Source organism: Anarhichas minor, unplaced genomic scaffold (genome assembly GCF_050575085.1).
Source record: "Anarhichas minor isolate MPS153535 unplaced genomic scaffold, ASM5057508v1 ptg000058l, whole genome shotgun sequence".
Classification (NCBI taxonomy): domain Eukaryota; kingdom Metazoa; phylum Chordata; class Actinopteri; order Perciformes; family Anarhichadidae; genus Anarhichas; species Anarhichas minor.
The window spans coordinates 5,460,305-5,478,268 of NW_027466504.1; the positions used below are offsets into that span (position 1 = coordinate 5,460,305).

General features: G+C 44.0%; 1 protein-coding gene across 5 annotated transcripts in view; it reads left to right on the forward strand.

Moving 5' to 3' along the window:
• inpp5a (inositol polyphosphate-5-phosphatase A) overlaps positions 1 to 17,964 on the forward strand; it is a 134,358-nt gene that overhangs the window by 27,535 nt on the left and 88,859 nt on the right. For 4 of the 5 annotated variants that reach the window (XM_076076600.1, XM_076076601.1, XM_076076596.1 and 1 more), the window contains 2 exons: positions 6,051 to 6,092; positions 16,527 to 16,627. In XM_076076600.1, coding sequence (XP_075932715.1) covers positions 6,051 to 6,092; positions 16,527 to 16,627 — 143 coding nt within the window. Of the gene's footprint in view, positions 1 to 135; positions 456 to 6,050; positions 6,093 to 16,526; positions 16,628 to 17,964 lie in introns of those variants that run through there. The other variant, XM_076076599.1, reaches the window with a different exon arrangement.

Below are 17,964 nucleotides of genomic sequence, written 5' to 3' on the forward strand. Positions count from 1 at the left end.
CTGGAGTGTCCCAGCCTGCTGCAGTAAAATGAACAGGTTTTCTAAAGGGACTCTGGTGCTCGGAAACACTTCCACCTTCGTCCAGAGATACCGCAAAAAATAAGAAAGTTGCTCGTAGTAGCTTTAAGTCGCTTTATGCTTCAGGGTTTCCTTCAGACAGGCAGCATTAGCAAATTGTACAAAACATCCATTATACTGTAAGTAGCACCAGAGGAAAACATCAGACCCATGTGGACCCGAGAGACGGTAATCTTCCCCCAAATGAATACATGAAACAAAAATAAATGCCGTATCATGTTTTCCCCACCCTTTTTTTCTTTCCTTTGATGTTCGACTGACATATAGACACAATAGTGGTTAAAACGGGAGTTTCAGGCGCTGGTCGACTCGTTTGAAGCCTCCATACCTCACTGTCTTCTGGAAGGATGAAGACACGTCCCCCGGAGCCAGCCCAGGTTCTAGTTCCGTGTCTAATTAATACCGCAATGAGCTTCTTTTGATGTGGAGTTATATAAATCACTGAGGGGACACGCCTCCGCCGAGTGACTGTGGTGGAGAATCGGTGGCGACCTGTCGAAGGACACAGGGGGGGGGGGGCAGCCAAATCAAGCGATCCCCCTGCTGATTCTCCAGCTGCTCTCCTTCAACAGATCCCCCCCCCCAGTCAATGAGGACGGGTATTTTTAGTCAGCTCCCACTGAAAGCCAATAACCTCGTTTCTAACAGTCCGTCAACACACACACACACACACACACACACTCATGCCAAGAGGGTCGGACAAAGGCTCCTGTTGTCGTCTTCAACATCTAGTATCTTGGTTTTGTCTTCGAGCAGCTTGTTGTGGTTGTTGATAAGCTTGTTTGCGTTGGATACGAAGTCCTGCTATTAAGACTTAATGGCTACATTCAGTCGAGCTTGGAGCGACATCAAAGCAGTGAAGGGATTGTCCGAGAAAATATACTTTTCTTGTGAGCTGCGGTTGCTCGGAGAAGGATTCAAAGCCTTCCTGCCAGCGAAAGCCATCACGGATTCATTCCCTCATTTTCCACGGCAGATGAGGTGGATATGATTTGGGGGGGGGGGGGGGTAAAATGAAAGCTTCCATTTCTTCTTGTCGCGCCTGGCTCGTAGCTCAGAATCTCAAATCGCTGAAATGGGACGTGACTCGTTGATTGCGCGCTGGAAAGGGTGATTGGGTCCTCTGAGAGTCACAAGGCGTTCTAGATGATATGAGGTACGGTGCTTCAAAACAAACTACGCTGGATGGGCAGAGCGTGATGGCACTGCCAATGTCTGAATCACACACACCAAAAACTAGACTGCACTTTTAATCTAAATTTCAGGTTTTCCTCCTCGTGTTGTGTTGAATATTGGCTCAGATATTTCGGCCATCAGTTGCTTCCATTCACAGACGCTCTTCGTCCGCCCACATCATTCAAACCAGCGTGTCATTGCACAGGAGCAATAGTAAATATACATTTGAAATCTTCATTTTACTTATCTATTTATTTATTTAAATTAGCTGTGAAAGCATCTCCTTCAAGCAACTGTATTTATTCAAGTTTCTTGCCAAAAACTCAATTTTACAAGATTACATTTGAAGGCATCATGATAGCTTTATAAATGACCTTTACCCGCTACTCATTTTTACGGAACAGAGCTTGAACGCATCAAAATGTAACTCAATGCAACCTCCTTTAACGTTAGCCGTTAGCTCCGTTATTTAGCCGAGCAGGACTGTGCTGCCCGCCGGCTGCTAACAGCTAACGTTAACTAGCTGCTAACAGCTAACGTTAACTAGCTGCCCATTCTGCCGATTTCAACACGGATTTGTTGTTCAATTCGATCAGCACAACACGCGCCCCGTACTTGGTGTTGCTGGGGTCAAACAAAGTCCAGAAACTTGAACACGAGCGCAGAGAAAGTTGTTCTATTTTCTCTCGATGGAGGTCCGATTGTGTTTGTGTGTCAAAGACAAAGATAACCACATCAGAGCCGAGCTGTACTCTACCTTAGTTTATATGTTGTACCTCCAATGCGGCTTTTATTTTTGTGTTCGACCTGTGTGTGTCTGCTTATTAGTGCCAGGTGTAAGCAACCGTTGCTTTTCTTAAGACTCCTCATCTCACCCTCCCTTCTTCTCAATTACGGAGGTTGCGTGCCGCCGTGTTTCTCTTGCCCCATGCCGGTCTGCTCTGAGAGAGCGAGAGCTGGGAACGCTTGCAGGGGGAATTTGGAAGAATTGCTGAGAGGGATGAAGAAAAGAAACAAAAAAACAGGGAGGACGGACAAACCCAGAAATCGGCTCAAACCAAAGAAAATATTGTCATTGAGAAATTTAGGCCAAGAGGCGTGCTGAGTATTCGGAGGAAGGAGGACGCCCATGTGGTGGCCACGTGTTCCCAGCAGATCGCCGTAAGGGGTGTTCAACGGGACGGCCCGTGACGTCATTTCCCGACCAGCCTCAGTTTGAAAACGGCCTGCTGTTGATACCGAGACGGGTCGGAGGAATGCTACGGCACCGTTAGCCAAAGAAAAGCCTGGCTGAGGGGAAGAGCAGTGCGGGCACTTCAGGTCGAGACCTCCGAGGTCCGCTGCAGCCTGAAGGTTGTGACCTTGGCTCAACTGTTGGCGCTTCATGTTACCGTCGCACACACATACACACACACACACACACACACACACACACACACACACACACACACACACACAGCATTTACAATACAGACTACTTTAGCTCCTCACTTCCTGTCCACAGAGAGGCACTTTGTGGTTCGGGTTAGAGTCCCTTCACTCTAATCAAACTCACAAAAAACACATTTGTCTCGTGGTGTTCAGTCATACAGATACTTTAGCTTTCTTTCGTGCTTGTGAAGTTGTAACCTCTGCACACAGTCGGTACATTTCAAGATGACTATTTATGCTTTAGAAAGTAGTTCCAGCAAGGTCTGCCTCCTCCACTGCATTGGACAGTATACGTTTCATATGTTGCCATCACATAACATACCTCCATTGCGTGACCCTTTTAGGTTGTTTTTTTGTGATTTGGATAAACACACCCAGAAGTTGCATGTAGGTGCGTCCACTTTGTTATTTTTGAAATATCAGTCCAACGTCGTTCGTATCGTACAATTTCATTGCATCGTATTTGTTGAATTCAAAGATTGGGCATTTGCACCCGTCGTCTCGTCACAGGATGGTCACACCGACACACAGCGGTGTGATGTTGTTGTGTTGTGTTGTCAGAGGGAACGTATTGAAAGTCACTTTCCTGTCCGTCGTCGTCGTGCACAACGCGACGTATGCCGTGAAAAAGCGAAGTAGGATTCGTTCGGCGAGTTTGTTCTCGGAACAAAATTTGACTCATCGACCAGATTTTCTTATAGGAGTGGATATAACCTAATGTGACAGCGGGGCGGGTTTCATCATCCCACCTTTTCATCTAGAATTGATGCTTCGCAGCTCTACTTTTATTTTTAAGGGCTGGCATTTTAAATAGATTTCCAAGCAGAGTCTTTTTAGTTCCCCCACGCTGTCTCGAAAGTAGGCCACGGATTGATGGAAACAGCGGCATAGGCAAAGCAGAGAGAGGAGGTGGAACTGAACTGAGCGAGTGAAAGAGGCAGAGGAGGAGAGGCCGGGGAGGGTTTGGGTTTATTTTATACCTTTCTGCCAGTATAACCCCCCTTTTTCTAATTAAACTGCAAATTAACTTTCCGCAACTACAGATATAGACTCTGCTCTCCCTCCCTCCCCTTCCGCTATTAGACTGTCTCTCCGGGGGGGGGGGGGGGGGCCCCCCCCCAACATCTGTTCATCAGAGACGGGGTCAACCTAAATCCGAGTGCTCCAGAAAGCCCCGGTTGAATTGCTACAGGAGCGAGCTGCTGTTGCTCTTTCCGCTCCACGTGGAGTTGATCTAGGACACCTATCCCCCAGATGAGTGACTCCAAAGACTTGTTTGTTAAAACTGTCGGCACTGCGGTTTAATTGCCTCATTTCCACGGTCACCCCTCCTGTCACCCCCTGCTGCAGGAGTCCACTTTGATTTCTTTAAAGAGATTCAATTCATCGCACCCCGTGAGTGTCTTGTGTGACACACAGGAAACCTTTGAAAAATCAGAGCGCAGCTAACGGCGGTCCTGGGAGAAAGGACCAATGGAAAAAAAAGCTAAAAATATCCGCGCAATTCGTCAAGGGCTATGATTTTACTGGATGGTACCGTCACTGGGATCCCAGAGACACGCACAGAAACGTATTCGGGTGCGCCATCTGCCACCAACGGCGTCGAGTCTGACCTGTCGATGCAGACTTGTGACTGCGTGTGACCATTAACAGGAGTACCAGGATGGTCAGGTGGCAACTCTCCTGGTCTGAACATTTCTGTTCCTCTGTCTCCGTCTCGCTCTCATTTTCTCTTCCTCCATCCATGTGACTAATGACAAGGTCCAGTGCTTATGTCCTTATATAGACCTGTGCTCTGATCTGTCTGAGGCTGGGACCGCGGTGCACACACACACAGAGACACACACACACACACGCACACACACACACACACACTTGGTAAGTCTTGAGACATTTAGGTGCCCCTGCACGTGTCAATTTATACCAGGTATAAGATCTTAATCAGGTTCTTCACAGGAGCAATTTGTAATTTCTTTTTTCGAAAACACATTTCTGCCATTAATTTCTACCTTGATGATAAAAAAAAATAGTTAATTTTGGGGAGCCCACTTAAGGCGGGGACACTCACTGTCGAGCCAATTATGAATAGGATTTGGGCGTGATGACCAATCGGGAGTTGCATCTGGTCCGTTGCAGTCTGGGCCAAATGGTGTTAACAGTCAGCAGATAAAATCATATAGTGAATGACATGTAAAGATTATTATCATAAGTCTAGCAGGACATCGTACTTTATCACTAGCCTCTCGACTGTCTTTTGGAACTGGTAGCCATTTTTAATTAGCTACAATGTCGTTAAATTTCTAAAATATCGAAATCAACAATTAATCGTTGTGATGTGTCTATGTTACGCCCCCTCTGTCCAAGCTTTAGATGAGTCGGACTCTTTGGGTCGGCGATGTCTTACACCAATGAATTGGAGATCACCTGTTTATCAGGTTGATGTTGCCTCTGACTTTACATCGTTATTCAAACTACAGTGAGACATTTTGAAGAGGTGTCGACGTCGGTCACCTAGGTAGACGTATCGGATCCTTTTCATCTGAAGAGAGGTGATTGTGATCTTGAAAAACTCTCAAGCCGTCATCACACTTTATTTACATTCAAGGACAAATACGTCTTATTTGAAGTTACACCCGTTCATCTTCAACTACATCATGTGTGCAAGTGCAACATCGGAGTGAAAGCTAGCGTTGTTAACATATTGTCTCGTCAAAATTATTTTTAGAAACGGTTGTCATGGCGACGATGTATTTGGTTTGCTATTTAAGGATACAGCACCTACTTCTGTATTACATTGGGGCTTTGCTACAGATACCCACAGAGCCCGCACACCCCTTGTGTAATCTTATTATAGACTAGTTTTGTTAAGACAAACTTTCCAACACACGCACACACACACACGCACACACACACGCGCATACACGCACACAGAGCAGTTCATCAGACCTAGTTATCGACATAGGGAGATCTCTCCTTAAATGGTAGACTGCCCAGGGCCCTGTCTCCGTTTCCACTGCACAAATTAAATAGAGTCCAGGTCTACGGGATAGCCTTTTAAAGTGGGAGAGGGGGAGAGAGAGAGAGAGAGAGCAAGCAAAAGAAGGGGAGACGAGGGTAGAGGCTTGGCGGTGCCCTGGAGAGCGTGATTCGTGACACCGAGGGAAAGATGCTGTAATTGGAGGAAGGCAACTTCCTGTCAGTGGATGCATGGAGAACAACACGTGGTTGTACATACGTATATTAGATAGATGTGCGAGTGTGTATATACATATAACTCCAATACTCCGGAGAAATCCTTCATTGTTTGTCCGAGTTTAGACGATGACGACTACGTCACTAACATCTCGCCTTTCTTCTCTTTCCAGCCCGAAAATCTACAGAAGACATGGCTGAGGGAGTTTTACCAGGTAAGTGACGCAGCGCCCAGCCCGAAAATATGCAACGATGTCAGTCCAACCTGTTACATATTGGGGTCTGTCTCGTGATGCTCCACACGGCCAGTTCCCAGCTGCCGAAATGGGAAGCTCCAACTTCAAATGATGGAGTTAAACGCATCGTTTACAGGATGTCGTGTTTGCTCCTGGAGTGTTTGTCGCTCGGCTCGTAAAAGGCTACGGGACATGAACCACTGCAGGACACTCCTGGCTGTATAGACGGTATCGCAACGTGCTGACGCAAACCTTAAAATAAATGGTTGTTAACGCTTTTAAACATGTAATGTGTAAATTGAAAAGTCATTTTTTGAATTTAATATGCCGGAATGTAATTAATATGTGGCACCGGAATATTATTTCACTTTTTCTTTTTTCTAAATGCACACAAATTGAGAATATACTGAAGGGACGATCCAGACTTAAAGGTGCAACGAGTGTAATGCCTGGCCACATTCTCTCCAAACAAATAACTTTTCACCTCCTGCCACCCTCCTCCGCACCGATCGACACCTTTTCAGGCCGTCTACTCGACTAATCTACAGTGACTCACTATCACAGTGGTGCTCAACCTTTTTTGGCCCTCTATCAATGCAAATAGAGGCTAATTGTCTCTCCTGAATATTCGTGGCGATTATTATTCTCTGTCGTATCACTAAAGGAAGCATGTAATTGAGTGCAAAATAACAGATGTGATTAGACTGGACAGTTGGAATAAGATTATTTGTTTCTCAGGGAGCTAATATGAATTTTAATGCACGTTCAAAACACATCACGCATTTCTGTGTTCTCTGGGAAGTTGTAATATTCAGAGAAAAATAGTTGTAATGTTACGAGAATAAAGTCACGATATTCCACGAATAGAATCTACGTGCCCTAAAGTCTGCTGTGCTGTGCATTATGTTCTTGCTCTGCACTCTGCTGGTAAAGGTAGTGTTCCTTTCAGACCGTCTGACAGACTATTGGGACTCTCTGTTTATAAAAGCGGCTGTGCGCTGCTCTTAATCGGAGGAGGAAAACCGAAACCACTCCTGATCGGGCGTAAATCTCACCGCTGTGTGGCTTTTTGTACATGCAGTTGTTAACTTCACTCACTTCTCCAAGTCTCAGCTCTGTGCGTTGTGTGGTAGTTATACGGTTTGCAGAGACGCATGCCCGTCAGATAAGAGCCCACGTTCCCGGTCAGAAAGGAGAAACACAAACTACTATTCTGAAAGACTTGGATGTCAACAGGATTTTAGATATGCACACATATCGCAACGCCGACCTTTCGAAGGAATGAAAGCCAGCTCGTTAATCAGAAGATGCAAAGCTGGAATATTACTGGGATGTTCATATGCTTTCCATGGATCGTGGTTATATCTGGACCGTGGTCGGGCCTCCTGTCATGGCCCTGCTGACACCCACCGCTACTATCATTATTATTATTATTATTATTAGTCACATCACTATTACCGATACCATTCCTGCTTTTCTTATCATTATTATTCTATTATATCCACTGCTGCTGTTATTATTAGCAGTCATCATTTTCCCATCATTATTCTGCTTACTACTCTCACTATATGAATCATTTATGTCATGGCACAGTGGATGTAGTATGGGCTCAGGCCCGGCACGTGTTTGTCATGGGACCGTGAACGCAAACCTTGAGGCTGGTGCACATGACTTTTCTTATTCAGTTGAAGCTCTGTAGATTAAGTCAAGTAAAGGCATGTGCTTCCTCTAGCTACCAAAATCTAGTCGTAAACTGTGATGCACTTACTTTCTGATTATAGTTTAAATGCATTTTTTTTAAACATTTTTTTTTTTTGTGTATTTATATTTTTTCATAATAAACTGATTCAGTCTTTTAAAAACCGAATCTTGCAGACTAACGTTGGGTTAATCCGCCGTGATCTTATTCACCTTACTCTCACCCCTCTGAACGCACAGTTTTTTTCAGAAAGCAAAAGCTCGAGCTCAGTCATGTTTCGTATCTTACCTTTTCATCTGCATAGGAACCCCAGACTAACCACAACTCTTTCCACTGGGGTGAGGGAAGTGAGGAAGCTAGAGCTCTCAACTGCTGTCTGAAAGCGACAGAGACACACGCACTGTTGTGCTATGATAACCTAAATCTTTCTACACAACTCTGGTGTGGTTGTGTGTTGGAAAAAGGTAAATTCAGACTGCTAATACATTCTGCAAGGTTTTTTCATTAAAGTGCGCACATACTGGAGCAGTTCAAATTGAAAAGAAATGCATACTCATGCGTTTGTTCTGATAGTATTTTACAAAAAGAAGAAAATTAAAGTTTAATTTCTTCTGATTTTGTGTAGTGTGGGGTGAACACAACACTGTGAGTGAGGGGGAGCTGCCGATGACTCAGCAAGTGTTGAATTACATGAACAAAAAGTATTATCCAGTGGGATGATCAGTGCTAACGTTAGCGAGCTAAGCTATATAGCTTCGACTTCCTGAGCTAGCTAGCCTAACTTAGCTTGCTAGGTTCCACTTTCCTGAGTGTAATATAAACATAGTAGCATATGTTGAATGTTTTAAATGCTAAATGTGCTAATGCTAAGTGTGCTTGTTGAAAAAGGGCCAAATAACAATTCCTCAGTGTTTTTAGGCTCCAGGACTGTAACATTCTCCAGCAAATGTCAGTAAACCGCTGCATTGGGAAATAACCACCCAGAGGCCTGAAGCGCTGTTTCCACAATTGTATCCCCTTTAGAAAAAAAAAAAAAAGTGTTATTATAGTTTTCATTTCCTTACACAGAAAGTGAGAAGAATTCAAATGTCAGTCCACCAATGTCACCTCACCAGTCAAAGTCAAACGTGGCAGCACTTTAGAAATGAACAGAGGGGAATGACTCAAAAAGGAAAGCCTGAATTCATACAAAACAAGACACCCAAGGAGAGACGGAATGAAATTAGCTGTTTCCCCGAATTCATCAGCGTGGATGAGCAATCCTCAGAGCGTTACTCAGCGCCGCTGTCAGGCTAAATAGCCCCGTATTGATTTGTGCGTCGGTGATAGCGGCGTGCCAGTGCCAACCAAGGGGCATTAGAGCCATGAATGTCTGTAGCCTGATGATGTAGCGGCCATGTCTCGGCGGGCCAAACGGGACCAGGATCCCACTTGAGGTTCACATGCGGTCAACTACACCAAGTCACAGTTTTTTCATTTTTTTTTCCAAAAGGCAGTATAAATCCATCATTTTCACTCTAAAACAAAGCGCTTGGGGTGATTTCCTCATCAGGAAGCTGTTTGACTTACAGCACCTTTTCCAGCTGCAGCCTCATCGTGATCAAGTATCCTGGAGTAACTGCATGTGACCCAGACATTCATTTTCCAGTGACACCACACCCACCGAACATGGGAGCTTATTGGCGAATGAATTTATAGCTGTGCAGTGTAGTAAGAACTGCAGAAGGGGAAGTGTTCAGTGAAAGGTAAAAATAACACTTCCGTGGGCATAGCTGGTATACATTACACGGTACCAGTGAGGTAAGGATGCACTGTACAAACATCCAGAGGACTTGGATTCACTCTGACAGAGAGGGGTTCTATTTCTAGGATGTTATGTTATTTTATGTTAATTCATTCATAATGTATTCAGTTTTTTTTTTGGAGGAAATGTGTTTCTGTGAGCAAACATACTTTTTTAAGTGTTCCTTATATAAATGCTGGAGCTTTTCAATGCAGAGAAGTGAGTGATATTTCAGTGCACTCAATCTCTGTGTAAATGCAGGCAGGTCGCATCGATCCTACATGAAGAGTCGCTTTTTGTTTTTGGTGCTCCCGTTGGCTCTTAGTGCTGTTATTTGGGCATTGTTACACATAAAAGTAAAGGATCTTCACTTCTTTTTCACAAGATGATTCATCCGCTGTTTCTGCAACAGTGGTAGGGAACTAACTGTAAAAAACAACATTGTTAGTTCAGACCAGTATGTAAACATGTAAACCAAGTAAATAAAACGACACCTCAAACCCTTTTGAGAAAAACTGGCGTCTTTACTTTTCCCAGGAAGCCCCGGTCCATTGGTTGTGACAGAAAATATTCCAGACTCACCTGAACACACACACACACACACACACACACACACAGCCTGACTGTCATTCTGTTCAGCCTCAAGCGTGTGCAAGAATACTTTCTGTCACATAGTCAAGACTCTGTATTTCACTGCAGTGCGTCCGCAGTTGAATGCTCTGTGTCTGTAAAGGATTTCCTCACGTGGGAGTCACATATTTTTCCTCATAAAGCCTGAATACAAATCACACTGATTTAAATGTGATGCAGGACTAATAAAGTAAGAAGCCAGTACTGAATGCATGATTCGGTTCCATGTTAATTGCTAGACCACCAGGTTCCATTAACTAACACATGGACTAATACATGACCACACTGTCAAAACGTACAGCGACAGGTAGTCCTGAACATTACTGTCCGATTCAAGTCGTGACCCGATGTATCACATCTGCAGAGCCAAGGAGTAACGTAGGGAGTTACTTCATGGGGCTTAAATCACAATTTATTAGTTTCTTATTATTATTATTAGTTCTGTATTTTGTCCTATAGTGTCTTCTACAGTAGAGAGAGGAATGTTTATCTGCAGGTCATCTTGTCCTAACCACGAGCAAGACACACGTTTGGCATGCTGATTGGTAACTTCAAACAAATCTGAGTTGCTTTAGACGCTGTCCAACCAATAAAAACAAACACAAAAAATCTCCCTCAATTGGCTCCGATAGCGATCTCTAAAACTGGTTTGGAACATTCCTTTTTTTTATCTCCCACTTAGTCTCACAACAACTAATCTAAATCACAAAGGGGCCTGATTTCGACGAAACGATTTTCACCTCATTTGAGAACGTACAGCTGGTCACGGAAGTCAGAAGACACAGACGAGCAAACATCTGCTCAGCTGCAGGTCTCCGTCAACTTCGCTTCACTCTTCTGTGTAATTACTGCTGACGCTGGCGAGCCAATACATGTCTATTGCCAGGCCATTCGTGTGTGTGTGTGTGTGTGTGTGTGTGTGTGTGTGTGTGTGTGTGTGTGTGTGTGTGTGTGTGTGTGTGTGTGTGTGTGTGTGTGTGTGTGTGTGTGTGTGTGTGTGTGTGTGTGTGTGTGTGTGTGTGTGTGTGTGTGTGTGTGTGTGAAAGAGGGGAAAGCATGCATAGAGAGAGAGAGAGAGAGAGGGGGGGGGGAGGAGAGGTGTGCCCCTGAGCAAACCAGGCAGGCCTGTAGCCTCATGCCAGCTCCGCGCTGCTGCCGGCTGACGTCACGGAAAGAGGCATCAGACTCTGAACTCCGACCAGGGCCGTCGACCGGAGAAGAACCACAACAGTCGGCCGCGCCCGCCCTCCGCTCACACAATACACTCACTGTTGTCCCCTTCGGTCGGGAACTCTTTCAGAGCTATGATTTGTGTCTCGCTGGAAAAAATATGAGCGCATTGTTTGTTTTAATTAAGTACGGTGTCACGGCTTCTGCTTTCAGTTGACCTGGCAACAATCCAAAGGCCGTTTCACACAGAAACAAGTTTGGTCTCACACCCGGTAAATTGAATCAGCGCCTATCTAATCACATAGGAGGGAAACATTTAAGAAAACTTGATGTTCACGGCAACCGCGTGCATTCCAGGCTCAACTGCTGCCAACTTAACCGGCTTGTAAGGAAAGATCTGTCTCTCTCTCCTTTTTTCTTTTTTTTTTAATGCGTCAAAGCCAATTATCCCGAAGTTCCACAGCAGCATCCTGGGTAATATTAACAATAAACTGTTAAACTGGCTCTCGCGGAGGTGCGACTGCTGCAAATTCCAACGAGTCGGTGCCTGCACGTGTCCGTACGTCAGCAGGTGTTCCTGCTAAGTCTGCAGGTGTTCCTGCTAAGTCTGCAGCTTCAGGGAATTCCTTAAAGCAAATACAGATTATTTGGTCACACCTTGGTCACAGTCCATTGGCGTGTTTGTACCGGCTACTGTAAAACCAGATAACCGTGCTCAACTCTCTTTCTCCTGTTTTGATCAGACTGCACTCTTTGGCAGGTGCAGAGTTTTTTTTAGGTGTGCACCAAGATATTTGTAAATGTAGGTCTTCTTTTCCTGATTTTCATCATTTACAGGGATCTACCTCTCCATGTTTGCTCTTCGGGGCGTGGAGGAGCAGATATCGCCATCTGGCAGTCAGCACTTACTCATACATGTGAAACAAAGTTTCGTGCTATTACTCATACAGCTTTTCCTTTTATATGCTCTTAAGCGCTGCGAATATTTGAGACGGCTAATTACAGAAAAACGCGCAGAAACATCCGGCAGGCTTAGTTACAGTTAAAGGGAGAGTTATTTTTGATAAAACAGAAAAAAGAAAATGTGTGTTCTTGATTTTGGGGTGAACTGTCCCTTTAACTACCACTATTTGGGAGGCACATTGCACATGCAGTGACTAAGGCTTTTTTCATCAGCCTTTGCTTCTCGTTTCCTCACTTCTCCTGCCAGTAAGTCCGATCAAATCCCCGGTCTCAGGATACCCCAGTCATTTACACATAAGCAAAGCAGGGCCATTTGCCTGCTCCGCATGTGCGCAATAGACTGGGTTGAATGGGAATCCGGCCTTGATGCTGCAGTATAAACGGCGCTTTGCATTGCACCGCACTTTATTGAATAATCCCACAGCCAATTTGCATTGGAAACGTCTCTGGACCGTCACAGGCCAGTGAAATCCCGAAGTCCCACAAATCTTTGCTGTACGTCGGCTCACAAACTCCTCTCATCCCTGTGATTATTTCCCACCTCCAAATAGGACTCAGGACCTCCTGGTTAGTCCTCTTCAAAGACCCTCTCTGTATACTAGAAGGTATCTGGGGCACAGTCCCAAACTAATTTAAGATAAAGATGAAGCCGACTGTAAAAACACATTATATTCTATATAAGTTGTCAGGACTTGAAATATCAATTATCAGCATTAAAAAAAACAGTGTTTGTCTTACAAAGTGAGAAAGTTCTGTTAATATGTGGTCTTTAGTTATGGAAGCATTTTAGAAACACACTATTAGTGATCATTCACTGAGCTCATCAAATGGAGTTCTTTAGAAACATTGTTAGCTTATTAGAACACTTCCCAGCATGCATTGTATTTGGGTGGAAATTCTACGGAAAGCCTTCTTTTTACTCATTTGTCTTCAGTGCTTGAACTGATATTTCAACTACTTTTACTTACACGTTTCAAATACTTTCACCACTTACACATCAACAGACAGTTCGACTGCTTTCACCATTTACACATCAACAGACAGTTTTACTGCTTTCGCCATTTACACATCAACAGACAGTTCGACTGCTTTCGCCATTTACACATCAACAGACAGTTCGACTGCTTTCGCCATTTACACATCAACAGACAGTTCGACTGCTTTCGCCATTTACACATCAACAGACAGTTTTACTGCTTTTGCCATTTACACATCAACAGACAGTTCGACTGCTTTCGCCATTTACACATCAACAGACAGTTTTACTGCTTTTGCCATTTACACATCAACAGACATTTTGACTGCTTTCGCCATTTACACATCAACAGACAGTTTTACTGCTTTCGCCATTTACACATCAACAGACAGTTTTACTGCTTTCACCATTTACACATCAACAGACACTTCGACTGCTTTTCCATTAATTGCTTTCTTTTCAATCGGGGTTTAAATCACAAGTTTCATCACAATACAAAACTATATTGATTCTTTGGACAACGATACCATATTTGCTGATATCTCAATCACAATACGATTTCGATTAGATCCAATTCAGGTGCCTGTTATTGATAAGAGACAATATCATATGCCCATTTAAACCAAAATAGTTACATTTATATCAACTCAGAAAAAGCAACTAAAATATGATTTCAAACTTTCATTGCTGGGATCTTCCAGACAATTCAATGAAAAAACAATATATTCTTTTTGATAAATAGAATAATAATAGATCTCCTGTTGGTGGTGTGGTTGCTGGTCAAAGATGCTGTGCAGCTTGTCACTAAAATAAGAAAACCTGGTTCACCTTTAAGAGAGCCTGGGGCTAACCCTTTCACTTGAATCAACAGATAGCAAGCAAAACACGGGAGCTTGGCTTGGGTATTGAGGAGTTGTAGCATTTATTTACAGATAAATAAACTGTACACTCGGTGCACTGCTATGTTCACAGCTATAACGTTACCGATGACCTCATACTCCCCGTCACGCTTTGACTGACACTTCAAACCCTGTCAGGTCTTCAGCTTTGAACATAAAAACAACTTCTACATCTCCTTTAGGTAACAACCATCACTTGTTTTACACAATTGACCACGTTACGACTACGTTACGACAGTGTTTACAACTCACCTCACACTTCAACTGATATCTTGTTTCAGTTTGTGTGCTTAATCTGTCACTAATTTCTTCAGGAATTCCCTTTTATCACGTACGCTTAGACTGACACTTCAACTCCTTTCAGCACTTCACTTCAACTGATGCTTAACTCATTGCTTACACTTTAGTTGGCACTTCTCACCTCTACACTTCTAACACTCCTTGTAGTGTTTTTTTATCATAGGCTTCCACTCCGAATACAACTTCACAACATTTTCAGCAGCGAACACACTTACAGTTTATTCACAAATGAAATGAGCCTTTTCTAGTTTGAGAAATTATACAGTTTTTGTTTGTTTATTTGTTATTTCGCATGACGTGTCACATGGCCTTCTCTCTGATCGACAATAAAACCACAACATGATGATACGTAACCAGGAGACATAACTCCTTCCTTGGAATCTCAAATGTTAAGAATCAGGTCATGGTAAGAGAGAGAGGGAGGATGAGAGGACGCATCTCCATCTGAAACAGCGTCTGACATCCTGGTGAGGTTGAGAAACGGTCCCATATGGCAGCACTCACTCTGTTCGTCATGTCAGCACGACCAGACAGGCTTTTTTTTATTTTCTTTCCTTAGCACTGCCATGGCAACTGTCCCAGTCCTGAGGGCTGTTTAGAGAGGCCACTACTGTTGTCGCCCGTTGTAAAATCACGCTTTATGATCCGATATTTGCCATGTCAATATTTCGGTCCCTGCGCGACTCAAAAAGTCAACAGAATCTCTTGTTAACAGTGGTGCCGGTTTTAATTGGACACTGGTCACCGGGCTTGCTCTTCGCCAGAGTAAAGTAAGGTCACCGGTTGATGCTGTTTGGATTTGGGCTGATAGCACTGGCCATTCTACTAATGAAATGTACCTCCTGGATGCTGTCTGTTTGCCAACGTAGCCCTGAATTTACAGCCTGGAAAGATAAATAGAATGCAGTCGATTAACGCGTGCACGTGCACACACACACACACACACACACACACACGTGTCCCACTAACGTCTGACATTAGTTGCAGGCTCCTTGAGAGTGTGACCTTTTCCACTGTGAGTTGATAGGTCCACTAATCTCGCCCAAGTTTAAGCCGCTGTAGGTCCCGGCTCTTTGGGTCGCCAGGCTAAGTGACAAGCCATAGGTTGATGGAAAATCCATAGTGTTATTGCCATACATTACTTTTTATTTGATTGGGCCGCGCATGTGAGCGCAATGCAGCGGCCGAGGTGGAGGTGCCAGCCCGAGTAGCTGGGTGCTCCACTCGGGCCCTGGGACCATTTGTCGCCCCACCCCCTCCTCCTCCCCCTCGTGACATTGATGTATGCATCTCTCTCTGCCTACCGTCCACGCGGCCCGGCCTCCTGTGTGAGTGCTCGTGAGTGCTGTAAATCACTCCGCGGTATTGATTTTTCCATTTGAGGTCAGCCGCCCCGAACACCTCTGACAGGGTGCTCACAAACACCTTCGCTGTGCGCGCGAGGGGAAAAAAGGCTGAAGGACGTTAACGCGAGGTCACGTGACTCACGCAAGCATATTTTTTTCTCTCCTCTACAACAGCCTGTATTTGCCCACATTCTAATAACCGCGTCCTGACATATTCCCGCGGTATTGGGAGCGATGTGTTCAGCGCGAGCACGCCGCTGCACACGCACGCTGTGCTCCAGGCACGCCCCCCCCTCTATGGTGGATGGAAGAAGGGGGCCGCCTCTCGGAACAAGCTCACTAAGTGCCTTATGCCTACATTAGCGAGGCACTTTGTCTTGTGTAAATACGGTAGCATGTCACAGAGTTGAGTTGTCGGGGCCCAGGGGCCGCGCTCGTTTAGGTTTCACCCTCGACCGAACGGCCTGAGATTCGTGTATTATGAGCACACGGGCTTGCCGTAGTGTCGTTCTCAGCTGCTGTGGCTGCACTTGCACTGTAAAATAAAAGTACAGTAGCACTGTTAGGCTCTTTTTAACCTGTGTGTGTGTGTGTGTGTGTGTGTGTGTGTGTGTGTGTGTGTGTGTGTCCCCTCTCTTCCATTACAGACGGTACAGTCGCACAAGCCGCACTTCTTGGCGGTGCACTGCCAGGAGGTGGGCGGGAAGAACTACGAGGCATCCATGTCCCACGTGGACTGTTTTGTCAAGTAAGTATTGCGCTCGCGGTGTGCCTAATTGTTGTGATTGTAATGTTAAGTAGATGAGGAAACACCCCCCCTCCATGTGGAACATGCAGGGGTAGTTTAAAACCCGGCGGACTGCTCCCCCCACTGGTCGCATCACGGATGTACGTCACAGGCAGATACTACAAGCAAAAACACTGCTTTTCATGCACCAGTCTATTATGGGGGTATTTTGCCTCTATATAACATGTCTTCTTTCAGACTAGAGGAAAGAAAACATCCACAATACACCTTTAGGTGTTTCAATTTATTTTATTATGTATATATTTTTTAATTTGTGTATTTAAGACATTTACCAAAAGTTATGGCTCATTTGCATATTTAAACATACCATTTCAGAAAACATGTAGAAAAAAAGGCGACTGTGGCTCAGTGGTAGAGCAGGGTCGTCCTTCAATCAGAGGATCGGTGGTTCGAGCCCCGGCTCCGCTAGTCCATACTAAGACTGAAGTGGTATGAATGTTAGTTAGTCCTGATGGGCCGGTGGCCCCTTGCATGGTAGCTCCTGTCATCAGTGTAAGAATGGGTGAATGATGACATGTAGTGTTAAAGCGGAAGACTAGAAAAGCGCTATACAAGTACAGTCCATTTACCGATATACCAATACAAAGATTAATTGTAATCAACTGGGGAAGTTTCATGGTGATATCTATTAGTTAGAACAGTTCACCCGATTCACCTGTAGTGTCTTGAAATGGATCTAATTTTACAATCCATATCTTTAAAGGTGTTTTCTCTAAATAGTTTTTTCTCAGACTCTGAGCCAGCAGCACTTACATCACCAAACTTTCCAGTTTCGTTCCCATCTATATTCTGAAGGTTAGCACAGAGGGGTTTGTTCATATAGCATTCATAGCCTGATTCATACAACATTTTGTTCCTGTTTAATCGCTGTTAAAGGTAATTTGTGATTTATGGAGTGATGCAAAGATCCAAAGTCCTCTCTGTAAAAACCTCAACGAAGTGGAACAAGAATTTTGAACCTGGCTTCATCCAATGTTCAGGTTTTGAAATGTATGCAAATGATCACATATTTAATAAGATAACGCCTCATTTGCATATATAAACATACGATTTCATGCGCATACCTATTAGTTTTTTTCTTACCTGTAGTGATATATCCAGGATATTCTAAACGTGGTTCAACTGGAAGGTGCTTCCAGATCTATTGGACATTTCCTGATATATATATATATATATATATATATATATATATATATATATATATATATATATATATATATATATATATATATATATATATATATATATATATATATATATATATATATATATATATA